Genomic DNA, 13,667 nt, shown 5'->3' with positions numbered 1-13,667 from the left:
ATTGCAATGAATCCTTATATGTTAACAAACTGCTGGAAATGTAATGGCTCATGTTACGGTGCTATATCCTGGTCGCCCTGGGCTCTGTGGGCAGTGCCACAGGCCCTTCCATCTGTGGGATGGCCCGGGATGCGGAAATGCAAGCTCTGAATGTAGGGGGCACAGATATATATGAACTGGAGGGGGCTGGCACTGAATGGGATTTCTTCTTCCAGTCTAATAGGGACACTGCGCCATTTGATGTGGTATGGGACTCTTAAGTCCCATGCCCGCATGATTTTATCCCAGCGTATATCTAGAAATCGGAAAAGCTCATCTCAAGTGATCAGACAAGCAGAACAGTCCCTTGTGGACGCAGAGAAAAATTTCACTGACAACCCGTCACCGTCTGCAGCAGATCAGCTGAAATTACAGGCTAGAGTAGTAAATAGTGTCCATTTTGAGAAGGCCGAGAGGAAGATATACTATAACAAACAGAGGCAGTGCGGAGAACGGCGGGGCGGCTCCTGGCTTACCTAGCTCAATTGGACCAAAGACCTCCTACGGTGGTCTCCCTCCGTACCACTGACGGTGCGTTGCTTACTCACCCTGACTTGGTGGCTGGGGAGTTTCGCTTCTTCTTCGCATCTTTATAGTCCTCTGCCACCAACAATCCCCAAGAAGGATTGTTGGTGCCAGAGGACTATAAAGATGCGAAGAAGACTGCCCTATATTAGAAAAGATTTGTTTATATGCGGATGATATGTTGTTATATCTAGAAGATGCAGGCCCGTTCCTACAATTAGCCCTTGAAATGATTCAAAACTTTGTGGATACTCTGGCCTGAAGATTAATTAATTGTGACAAATCCCAGATCCTCCCTCTTGACTTACCTACATGTCCCCACAGAATTACAGGCCTCCTCCCCACTCCTCAGAGTTAGCTCTATGACATACCTCGAGGTTCTGATTACCCAATCACCAGAAGACTATGTTAGACTTAACATAGAACCCTTGATAGCAACTCTAAAATCCAAAACGCAGACATGGGCAAAATTGCCCCTCAGAGTATTGGGCCGGGTAAAACCTAATCAAGATGGTTCTTCTCCCTAAATTCTTGTATGTCTTATGGCATGCCCCAGCTTACCTGCCCCTCAGAATCTTCAAATCTATTGAAGCTCTCCTTAATTCTTTTGTGTGGGGAACGAATCGACACAAGCTGTCCTAGCAAACGCTGAAGAACCCTACTGAGTTGGGTATGCGGCATTGCCTGATTTTAATCTCTACTACCTGGCGGCGCAACTATCCCATTTCTTTCACCTAGACAAACATGACAGGAACCAATACCTGACTCTGATATGTTCCTCTCACAGTCACGGGCTCACTCATCCCTTCCAGATTCTGTTTCAGGATATCCCTGGTGCATGGGTGGTGGGAGATCGAAAAGGACTACTATACCACCACTGTAGAATATGGGAGATAGTGAGGCATAGACTGAAGGTACCACCAACACTCTTTCAAACACCTCTATGGGACAACCCTGGCTTAAAGGAATTATTATCTGTGGCAGATCATGCCTTATGGCTTAACCAATGAATAAAATGCTTGTCAGATTTGTATCATGATACTATTCTAAAATTGTTTCAGCAACTTAAAGAGGAATTTGACCTCCCCAACTCCATGCACTTTCGCTACCTCCAGCTCCGCCACGCTATACGGACACAATTTAGCGAAAGCACCCCTAACGTAGAACAACTAAATGTTCTGGGTGTTATAACGGGCCAAGACTCTCGTAAACTTATCTCAGGGCTTTACAATTCACTGCTTCAACCCACCGCGACAATCCTGGCATATAAACTGAAATATCACTGGGCTGGGGATGTGGGGGGGCTGGAGGATGACGAATTGGAGGACGCCTTAGATACCTGCAAAAAAGTTTCCACTAAATTGTCAGACCACCTCACGCAACTCTACATTATCCACAGATCATATCTGACCCCTCTTCGATTGGCCAAATATATCCTGACCAAAACCCACTGTGTTCCATCTTCTCTGGTCATGCCCAGCAATACAAGAATATTGGTCCCATATAGTGAAATTCATTCATGACGAGATGGGGTCTTCTCTGACACTATGTCCCGAACAATGCTTACTGGGGGTGTTCCCAGACCCCGACTCGGATAAATTCCATACAATATTCCTCCAAGAGACACTGTTCATCGCTAGGTTACTTATAGCGAGAAAATGGTTAGAAGTTGCACCACCAACACTCCAGGAGTGGATTTCCGCAATAAATAATGTACTACCATACAAGAAGGAAATCTATGCTCATAGGGGTTGTCCAACCAAATATGGCAAAATTTGGGACACTTGGTTAGGAAACGCAGCCACATGCAATGCGATACCCGAATGATCTCCTAATGTTACACTCTATGAACAGGTGAATAACTGCAGACCCAGTGATTGGTCCTTGAATATTCCAGTAAATAACAAATAATTTAGGCTTATGCACTGTAGCACTATATGTACATGACCCGTTGAACACCGTATCTACTTGGTTTCTTTTATTGCTATTGGCAGTAATGTAATGACAATGCTAATGTATACACTCTGTATGTCTTTACTCTTCTAAATAAAACATTATTTGTAAAAAAAAACAAAAAAAAAACTGTACAGTATTTTCTGCTCATACAATAGTGCATTCTCAATATGTTTACAACCTTGTCTAATTTTTTTAAATAGTGAACCTGTTAAAAGGATGTAATTAATCAAATGACTGCTGTTTAACCACTTACTTACTGGGCACTTAAACCCCCCTCCTGCCCAGACCAATTTTTAGCTTTCGGCACTGACGCACTTTGAATGGCAATTGCGAGATGATACACTGTACCCAAATTACATTTTTATCATTTTTTTCCCACAAATAGAGCTTTCTTTTGGTGGTATTTATTCACAGCTGGGGGTTTTATTTTTTGCTAAACAAACAAAAAAAAGATGGAAAATTTTGAAAAAAAAAAAAAAGATCATGTTTAATATTTTGTTATAAAATTTTGCAAACAGGTAATTTTTCTGCTTCATTGATATGCGCTGATGAGGCGGCACTGGTGGGCACTGATAGGCACAGTTAAGGTGGCACTGATAGGCACAGATAAGGTGGCACTCATGGGGACAGATAAGTCGGCACTGATGGGTGGCACGGATGGGCACTGATTGGTACCACTGATAGATGGCACTGATAGGTGGAACTGATGGGCACTGGTAGGTGGCACTGATGTGCAGCAGCACTGTCCAGGCACTGATTGTGGGCACTGATAGGTGGTACTGTGGGCACTGACAGGTGGCACTTGTAGGGGGCAAAGGTGGGTACTGAGGAGCTGGGGCACATCACAGTGATCATCCACTGATGTCCGACTCACTGCCGCCGGTGATCGGCTTTTTTTTTTCTTCTCGCGCTGACAGCGGCAATGCAGGTCCGCGCTGTAGCCGTCATTCGGCTATAGTGCGGATCCCTAGTGGTTAAAGAAAACATTTCTAGAGGTGAAACTACAACATAACCAACCTACTTAAACTTACCATTCAGGAATTTCTGTGTGTCAAATAATTTAACATGTATATCTCTTTCCAGTTTATTGATTTTTCCTTGACTGTCTGTACATGGGCCAGTCCAGTAAATGCGCCCTCTACAGAATTTTTGTCGTTGGGCAAAGATTCCATTTTTATTGCTGGCTAACATAACACCAGCTTCAAGGAACGTCAGAAGATCCCCTGTCTTTTTTTGTGTGTCTTTATCCAGTGGCTCAGCTGGTAAAGGAAAAAGAACATGATCCATCAAGCAATGAGTAGGAGCTTTAGCTGACAGTTTACATTCTCCACTCCGGATCAAGGATTGCGATACCTCTACACCACTGTATAATAATGTGATCTGCATGTCTGAAACAAAAAGAAAATGTTATGACTCCAAAATTGACCAAAAAACATGACTGAAAAATACTGAAAACAATACACAATATCCATTAGATCTTTCGTTTTATAATAATAATAATAATAATAATAATAATAATAATATAATAAGGTATCCCCGCGCTATCATCAAGGGCATAGACTATCACTAAGGATAGGTTGCAGCAGACCACCGACAGGGGTATAAACCCTACCCCCCAAATAGTAATAATGTGAAAATCAAATAAATGGTGTTGCGCTACCTTAAGAAATTATACTATACTACAGTGCCTTGTGCATAAATGTATATTAGCAATTGTGCTAAATAATAAGCTAACAGGGATAGTGTTTTCTCCTATTTAATAGGTGTAGCAGAATTACCCTAAGCTAAACAATTATATATTACATAGTGTATACAAAATATATGAAGTGCCTAAGGCAACAAATACAATCGTGAATAATCAAGTAGGTGAATAAAGTGTCCAGTGCTTAAATATAGCAGCAGAAATAAACAAATAACAAAGTGTCTTGTGCTTTAAAATGGCTCAAAAGTAATACAATCAAGAAAGCTATATAGAATTCCAAGCGTGGCACACACTGTGCAAACTGAGCAAAAAAACAAAAACAAAACAGCACAAAAAGAGTCTTTATGTGGGCTTGAAGTGAATAAAGTGACCAGTGACTTATTCAGTGCTTCTCCAGATAAGGTGCCAAAAACCGTGTTTCTAATCCTTATTTCCAGTGTTCACGGCACACCTGGTGGAGTGGCCCCTTACCTTATGCCGGCCATACACGGTTCGAATTTCGAAAGAATTTTCTTTCGAAAATCGTATCTAAGAATTTTCGTATGAATTTCGCACCATTAGTGGGCTGCAGCAACAGCCGATTTTCGTGCAGAAATAAAATTTGAGGAATCGGACATGTTGGAAATTTTTAGAAAAACGAACGATTTTCTAATCAATGATGGGAGAATCGTGTGAGAAACGTAAGAAAATGTACGGAGATAAAAGAAAATGTACAGAGATAAAAGAAAATGTACGGAGAGAAAAGAAGATTCCCAGCCAAGAAAATTCTTTTCTGTAGCAACATGAGGTGAAATTGAAGGCTTGGTCGGCCGAATTTCGAAAATCAATGGTGGCATCATCGGATCACAAAAAAAAGAATTTTCTGATTTTGAAAAGAAAATTCGTTCGAAATTCGACCGTGTATGGCCTGCATTACTGCTGTAAGGTAAACAGCAGAACAAACAAATGAAAAGATCCAGGGATTATATCCCTATTCCTGGCAGGTAAGTGCTGGCCCCCACGACTGATGTTTTGTATCTCAATAGCTTCCACACAGATCTTACTGCTCAATGTTTTTCCACAAGGATTTCTCTTGTATAAATGCACATTTCCAGACGTTTCCATTTATACAAGAGAAATCCTTGTGGAAAAACATTGAGCAGTAAGATCTGTGTGGAAGCTATTGAGATACAACTTAGTCTTGATCAGGATACATAGGGGTTCAATGTTAAGGAGTGTGTAGTCTGAGCGATCTGGTCACCTGCACCCCAAGGTACTTAATCGAGGAGACCCTTGGGAGACTCAGAGGTGGAGACGTGAACGGAGGGGGGGAAATGGTCAATGGGAAGGATCTGAGATTTGGACCAGTTAATACGCAAACCGGAATGGCCACCGATACATTCTATAGAATGAAGGGCAGCACACAGGGAAGGACCCGAGTCTGCCAGGTACAGAAGGGTATCATCGGCATACATCCCGATCTTCTCTTCCAGGTTACCAATCTTAAGGCCGTGGATATTAGCATCTGCCCAAATCATGATGGCCAACGGCTCCACCGCCAGTGCATACAGCATAGGGGAAAGAGGACAGCCCTGTCGGGTCCCCCTCTCAAGGGGAAATTGGTCCGATAACCAACCATTCACAAACACCTTGGCCTTGGGGGATTGGCATAGGAGTTGAACCCAACGAATAAAATTGGGGCCAAATCCAAATCTCAAAAGGCACTCCCATAAGTAGTTCCACTCCACAGAGTCGAAGGCCTTAGTGGCATCCAGAGCCACCACGACTCTCGACCCGATGTCATCGTGGGATCCCTGAATATTCATAGACAGACGACGAATGTTCATTGCTGTATTTTTCCCTGGCATAAAGCCTGTCTGATCTGGGTGGACTAGGGACAGAATGACCTGGTTGAGGCGGGAGGCTAGGATCTTAGCTAATATCTTAATATCAACTTGAAGCAGGGAGATAGGTCTATACGATTCTGGGTATTTAGGGTCCTTGCCAGGCTTGGGGATTACTACAATTTGGGCCTCTCTCATAGAGGGGGGTAGGGTACCTGTATCAAACATAAATTTGTATAAGTCATAAAGTTTAGGGATAAGGATTTCAGAGTAAGTGGCGTAGAATTCAAGTGGTAAGCCATCTAATCCTGGGGCCTTGGACGCTGCCAGGCAGGAGATAGCCACAGAGATATCTTCTATAGTAATAGGGGCTTCTAACAGTTCAAGCTGTTCATCAGCCAGTCTGGGAAACGCAACTCCCGCCAGGTAGTCCCTGGTGTCTTGGGGAGAGTGGGTGACCCGGGAGGTGTAAAGTGCACGGTAGAACTTCCCAAATTCCTCCGCCACTAGTTGTGGATCGGTGAGATCGTTCCCCCACGGATCTAACAACGACACTACCACAGGGGGACGCGCATCCAGATGGGCCAGGTATGCAAGTAGTTTGCCCGATCGCTTACCGTACTCAAACACCCTCTGTCTACAAAAGATGCGCTGCTTAGCTTTCTCAATGTGCAACTGGGAAACCTGTCGCGTCTGTACCCGAAGATTATTGGCTGTGCTGGGCGAAGGGTCCGCACTTCATATATTTTGAATTATTTTGTATACACTATGTAATATATAATTGTTTAGCTAAGGGTAATTCTGCTACACCTATTTAATAGGAGGAAACACTATCCCTGTTAGCTTATTATTTAGCACAATTGCTAATATACATTTATGCACAATGCACAATAACAGAATACACATGCCAACTTTATACTGTTGTATGTTTTACTTCTTTGTAATATGGTTTGGTTTTTCCTTCTGAAAACCAATTACCGCATTTATGGGCGTATAACACGCAATCCCCCCCCCCCCCCCCCGAAAATCAGGGGGAAATCGCGTGTGCGTGTTATACGCCAATCCCTACTACTTGGAGGGGATGAGCGCTGCTAGATGACACAGAGCTGCAATCTCCTGTGTATCCGGCACTGTCACACAGTCCCGCCATTGGACCACTGCCCTGTCCATCATATTAGCCGGGAGGGACTGTGAGTGACTGCGCGCCGGATACACAGGAGATCGTGATTCTGTGTCATCCAGCACTGGTGCGGCTGTAATCATCTGCAAAGGCAAGTCTTCAGATGTATACCATAGAGACTGCAATCATGGGCATGTTAGAGGCTGCAATCATGGGCATGTTAGAGGCTGCAGATGGGCACTAATCAGACTGCAATAATGGGCATATTAGAGGCTGCAGATGGGCATAGATCAGGCTGCATTGATGGGCACTGATGAGGCTGCAGAGCACTGACCCTTATTTTAAAATGTAAGTTTTTTTTCTGAAACTTCCCTCTTAGGCTACTTTCACACAGAGGCGCTTTACAGGTGTTACAGCACTAGAAATGGCGCCTGCGTAGTGCCTATAAAGAGCCTCACCTGTCTCTCCAGTGTGAAAGCCCAAGGGCTTTCACACTGGAGCGGTGCGCTTGCAGGATGGTCAAAAAAATCCTGCAAGGCGCATCCTTGCAGCGCTGTAGGAGCTCCTAAAGCGCCCCTGCCCATTGAAAACAATGGGGTAGCACTGCCAAAGCGAAAACGATGGTAAAGCTGTGGAACAAATGGCACTGCAGAGTGCAACTGCACTTGCAAAGTACATAGTCTATTTGCCTTTAGTAAATCAACCCAGTGGATTAAAATTTGTCCGGTGCCTGAACATGCAAAATTTTGATCCATCTCTGGCCACCTTAACCCAAAGAAACTGGACTGCAGCTGTGAAAAATCTCAATATTACTATACTGATGAAGAAAAGTATAACCTGCTTGTTCATAGTAGTCTGCTGAAGGCCTTGTGCACTGGACTACTTGAATCGAATCTTAACTGATAATTGATTTTATGTCTATATCTTATAATTTCTCTACAGAATCTATGTAATCATCTTCCAATGAAGCTGAAAGCAAATTGGCAGACATGGACCACTAGTATGTGTTCACACCCAGAGAAAATAGTACAACTAATCACTGTACAACATAAAATGTTTTAGTTCAAACACAATACCTTTATATGTGCGTTGTGGAGGGGGCAGAAATGGTTCTAGGAAATCTGTAAAGAAAGAGTGAGAGACAAATATTATTGAAATAAATTGTATTGTTGTGTCCCTCAGCCCACATTCTAAAGCAATGTTAAAGCATCAAAATATACCTGACTTACAATCCAAAGCCTTGACTCATCTTGGATAAAAAAAGTCATGGTCCAAACCTGACTAAAGAGACTATTATGCAAGATTGGCATGATCTCAGAGACTACCATGCTTCCTCAGAGAATACTATGTGGGAATGTCATGCTGTCAGGGACTACCATGTTTCTAGAGACTATTTAAGACTACCATGCTTTCACAGATTGATATGTGAGACTGCCATGTTTCCAGAGGCTATTATTCAAGACTGCCATGCTCTCACATACTATTATGTGAAAATGCTAACTTCACAGAGGCTTTTACAGTATGAGACTGCCATGCTCCCAGTGACTACTATGCAAGACTGCCATGCTCCCAACGGCTGCTATGCGAGGACTTCCATGCTCTTGGACAGTACTAGGTGAGACTGCAAGGTTCCCAGAGGCTTTAAATGAGATTGCCACGCTCCCAGTAACTACTATGTGAGACTGCTATGGTCTCAAGAATTACTACGTGGGGCTGCTATGCTCCCAAGAATTACTATGAGAGACTGCCATGCCCCCGGAGACTACTATGTGAGACTGCCACATTCCCAGAGACTACTATGTGAGACAGTCATAATCTCAGAGACTAGTATGCGAGACTATCGTTCCCAGAGACAACTATGTGAGACTGCCATGCCTTTTAAGACTGCTATGTATGGCTCAGTTGTGACCGCACATCCATGTCATTCTAAAGTACACTGCTAAGTGGTAAACTCAGCCTGGACTCTGGCTAGGCCACGCCCCCAATGTGTTGTGTTCCACCCCTCAGAGCTTAGTTAATCCCCCATAAGTATGACTAAGCTCCAAGAGGCAGAGCGAAACACATTGGGGATGTGGCCTGGCCGGAGTCCAGTCTGAGGTTGCCACTTACCACTGTACTTTGGAATGACACGGATGCGTGGTCACATGGACACCTTCCTTCATACTAAGCGCTCTTAGGAGCACGGCTCCCTCCCGGCCAGCACTCCCAGCAGTGGATATCAAGGATCTGTACCCCCTTCAGTGAGCCTGAGCAGCACAAGATACAGGTCTTTTGGGTTGCTATGTGAGGCTGCCACACTCCCATAAACTGTGAGACTGACATGCTCTCAGAGACTACTACGTGAGACTGCCATGCTCCCAGAGACTACCATGCTCCCGGAAACGAATTTGTGACATTACTTATAAAGGAAATGCTGCGCTATCTGGATGTTAGCAAGAGTGCCTTATTGCAATGACATAAAATAAATAAATTGCATGCAGAAGAATATTTTTTTACCATAAAGCGTGTAATCATAACATCATAAACCTTATAATCCAAATATATACTAGAATATATAAAGTGCCTTAGTGTTAATAAATTAACAAATAAAGTGTTATCGTGCAAACTCCAAAAATTTCATACAATATAGGATCTAAAAACTTCATACATCAAATATAGTGATACAAATACATGTGAAATTAAAGAGGAAGTAAACCCTGATGGGTTTACTTCCTCTTTCATTCCCTGCAAAGGCAAAGCATAATGGACTACTATGCATCGTATAGTAGCCCATTATGTGTCACTTACCTGACACATGAGCCAGCGATGTCACTGCTGTCCCCTGTAGTTCGGCGCATCCATCTTTTCGGTGGGGTCTCGCAGCTCTGCCGCTGTCATTCGGCGGAGCCGCGATGACGTCACTCCCGCGCATGCGCACGGGAGCCATCACGCGCGGCAGCTCTATTGTTGGAAAGCGGTGCCTGTCTTCGGGCAAATATCTCCTAAACCGTATAGGTTTAGGAAATATTTCTTGCACCTACAAGTAAGCCTTAATCTAGGCTTACCTGTAGGTCAATGTGGTTTGTAAGGGTTTATAACCACTTTAATTAAAGCGATCCGATGACAAAAAGTGCTAGGCGCACTGGGTAGGCCGCAGATCACGGCGATATGCTGCTCGTGTCGGCTCCCGTGCGCATGCGCGGGAGTGACGTTATCACGGCTCCGGCGAATCACATCGCTGGGGCAGCGAGACCCGGAAGTCACTTCGGGATACATGGCAGCGGCGAGCATGAAGACGGAGGACTGCTTCGGGGGCTTCGTTCTCAGGTAAGTTATTCATAATGAGCTAGTATGCTATGCATACTAGCTCATTATGCCTTTGCCTTGCAGGTTTCATTTTTATTTATTTTTAAAAATAGCCTTTACTTCCTCTTTAAATAATAAAGTCCATTTCAATATTATTCACAGCTTGTGCTGGTGATACAAATCGTGTTCACTCAGGTGCTCCCCCCTTATGTGTGTAGGCTCACCTTAGAGAGTGTGACCTCACAATTATGTTCAGCCAGAACAACGCTTTTGAACCACCCCTGGTTTCAGTGTCAGTGATGGAGTCCTGAGCTGCTCAGTATTGCTGATTCCACACTCGCATAAAACATAAAAAAAACTTGATAGTGTGATACCGTAAAAAAAACATAATAAACCATAATCGCACTGTCAGGATACTCACATTTGCTGGGTGCTTCAGTGCACCGCTCTAAAGAAAGACAAAAAATGATAAAATGCCAAAATAGTGCATCTCTCCGTTCTGAGACAGATCAGCTGTCTCCTGCACCGTTCTGTCCCTTCCCCAACGTGCGTCGATACAGGGATAAATCATATCTTCTGAAGATACAATTTATCCCTGTATTGACACATGTTGGGAAGGGGACAGGATGGTGCAGGAGACAGCTGATCTGTCTCAGAACAAAGAGACACACTATTTCAGAGGGGCGGGTGCTGTGTCTGTCAATGAACTCAGAGAAACAGATTTTTTTGGTAAGTCAAAAATCATATTTTCTCATTCGTCGTCCAGGTGGACATTTTGGTGAAGACCTGAGGAGCACAGGCAAGACCAAAGGCTAACGCCGCAAACTGATAATGCTCCTCTCCCACAGAAAATCGGAGGAACCGCTGGTGTTGTGCACAAATTGGAATGTGCAGGTAGGCATCCTTGATGTCAATGGAGGGAAGGAAGTCCCCCTGATGAAGAGATACCACCACGGAGTGAATGGGCTCCATTCTGAACTTCCGCACCCCCACATAGTGGTACAGGGCTTTGAGATCCAGAATCGGACATACAGTACCATCCTTTTTGGGGATCATAAATAGGTTTGAATAAAAGCCCTGGAAGCATTCCGACACCTGAACCCGGGACAATCATCCCTTGGCCTTGCACCGCACCTCGGAGGACTAACAAGCGGTCTGCAGACAAATACAGATTGGACGGAAAAAAAATATGCTTGTGGGACAAGTCTGGAACTCGATTTTGTAACCAGACAATCACTTTGTTACCCCGCTTGTTGTTTATCAGAGAGGTCCACGGGCCTGGAAACCAGCAAAGATGTTCCTCCACCCGGACTGTGGGCGAGAGCACCTCTTCGTGCTGAAGGAGTTTTATCTGGGGGTCTGGAGAAGCCCACTCTCGGTTTGCCTGACCAGGGCCGCTTGGGACCTCCCGAGGGAGGGCTTGAAAGACTTCAAGCCTCTGTCAGTGGACCCTGAGGGATGAAAAAACTTTCTGTTTGCCAAGAAGGAAAGGCCACGCTTGCAACTTGGCTCCTTTCCCTTCTTTGACTGTGTAAAAAAACTCTTCTCCGCTGTGACACTCTTAATGATATCATCCAGAGTGGTCCCAAACAAACGATCGCCTTCAAAAGGCAGATCAGCTAGGGCCTTTTTGGAGTTTGCATGATAACACTTTATTTGTTAATTTATTAACACCGAGGCACTTTACCACTTCCCCTTTACCACTGGGAAGCCGAGGAGGTCATATGAAGCCTGCCCAGGATGGGAGATCCCATCTGCAGACGTCACATAACTATGGGCGGGTAGTGAAGTGGTTAAACAAATAACTGTATGTTAGTAAAATATTACCAACTCAACTTTTTTATTTTTATTTTGCCCAATTTATTTTTTCTAGTACTGCCCAACTAACTGTCATGGTATGTGTTCTCCAGCTGCTCTTTTTTTTTTATCAAACATTTATAAAAAAACAGAACGCTTGTGCACCAGGGAGAGACCAGCAGATTCTATAAAAGTGGAACATAACAGCCAAATAGCACTTTTATTTTCAAATGTGCTCCAAATGATAACATGCTGCTAAGTGCAATATCTCCTCCTACTTTTCCTTGACCTTTAAAAAAGGGCCCTGGGGATAGTCGATATCTGAACACAACTGTTTACAGTTACTACATATACTTGTCTATTGAGGATTTACTTCTCCTCTGTAGCTGAGTTTCTATTCTCAAGAGCAGACTTATGCCACGTACACACGACCAGACTTTCCGGCAGACTAGGCCCGACGGTCTTCCCGACGGACTTTCCGAACTAACGGACTTGGCTACACAGGAACAGACTAAGTCCATTAGAAAGTCCGTTCGTTTTCAACGGTACTAAACAAGGAAGTTCAATAGCCTGTAGCTTCCCTTGCGTCGTATTTGATCCGTTGGACCAGCACACAGACGAATGGTTTTCCCAATTTTAGTCCTTTGGAACTGAGTCTGTCAGATAGATTTGAAACATGTTCTATTTCTAGTTCCGTCTGATTTTGTTTTCTGAAAAATGATTGGACTAGCCCACACACGTTCGGATTGTCCGATGGACTAATCCTTTCGGACCTAGTCTGCCGGAAAGTCCGGTCATATGTACGTTGCATAAATATTTGCAGAAAGGAAAGATAGGAAGCTCTCAAGAGAAAAGGGCTATGTGAGTGTTGTCGTGTGCAAAAGCTTCTGAAAAGTGTGTGTGTATGTGTTTCCATAATATTTGTAAACATACAAACTCCATAGTGACAGAACAATGTATCATAAATAAAGCTAAATAAAAAAAATAAAAAAAAGTTGGTGGCATGTATTGGAATCACACACATAGGCTCAGACCTCCATACAGTATGAAATGCCATTTGTTTATCAGTTTGTACTGGTGTGTAGCTGCATGCAGGCAACTCATAAGTGAATGGATACACATCAGCTATACAGACTGACCCACAAAGCCCAGTTTGATAGAAACGCAGGGGTGGGTGTAAGCCTTGATGCATTGCCTTTACAAAAGGATAAACAAATAGCTCTTCAGGCTGTATGGAGCTTTAAAGAGGAAGTAAAGGCAATTTTTTTTTTTAGAAGCATAACGCCGCGATCTGTGGCCTGCCCCAGTGCGCCGCTGTCTACGGCGCATGCGCCGTAGACAGCGGTGGCTGTCTTCGGGTAAATATCTCCTAAACCGTATAGGTTTAGGAGATATTTCTTGGACCTACAGGTAAGCCTTA

General features: G+C 43.9%; 1 protein-coding gene across 3 annotated transcripts in view; it reads right to left on the bottom strand.

Annotated features, from left to right (window-relative positions):
* Positions 1-13,667, bottom strand: part of IRF9 (interferon regulatory factor 9) — a 73,974-nt gene that overhangs the window by 9,584 nt on the left and 50,723 nt on the right. For all 3 annotated transcript variants that reach the window (XM_077469563.1, XM_077469579.1, XM_077469570.1), the window contains 2 exons: positions 8,242-8,286; positions 3,552-3,908 (listed from right to left, as the gene is read on the bottom strand). In XM_077469563.1, coding sequence (XP_077325689.1) covers positions 3,552-3,908; positions 8,242-8,286 — 402 coding nt within the window. The remainder of the gene's footprint in view (positions 1-3,551; positions 3,909-8,241; positions 8,287-13,667) is intronic.

This window comes from Lithobates pipiens, unplaced genomic scaffold (assembly GCF_037356315.1).
Source record: "Lithobates pipiens isolate NorthernLeopardFrog02 unplaced genomic scaffold, aLitPip1_a1.2 Scaffold_11, whole genome shotgun sequence".
Lineage (NCBI taxonomy): Eukaryota > Metazoa > Chordata > Amphibia > Anura > Ranidae > Lithobates > Lithobates pipiens.
This window is presented reverse-complemented; position numbering and strand designations above follow the sequence as displayed.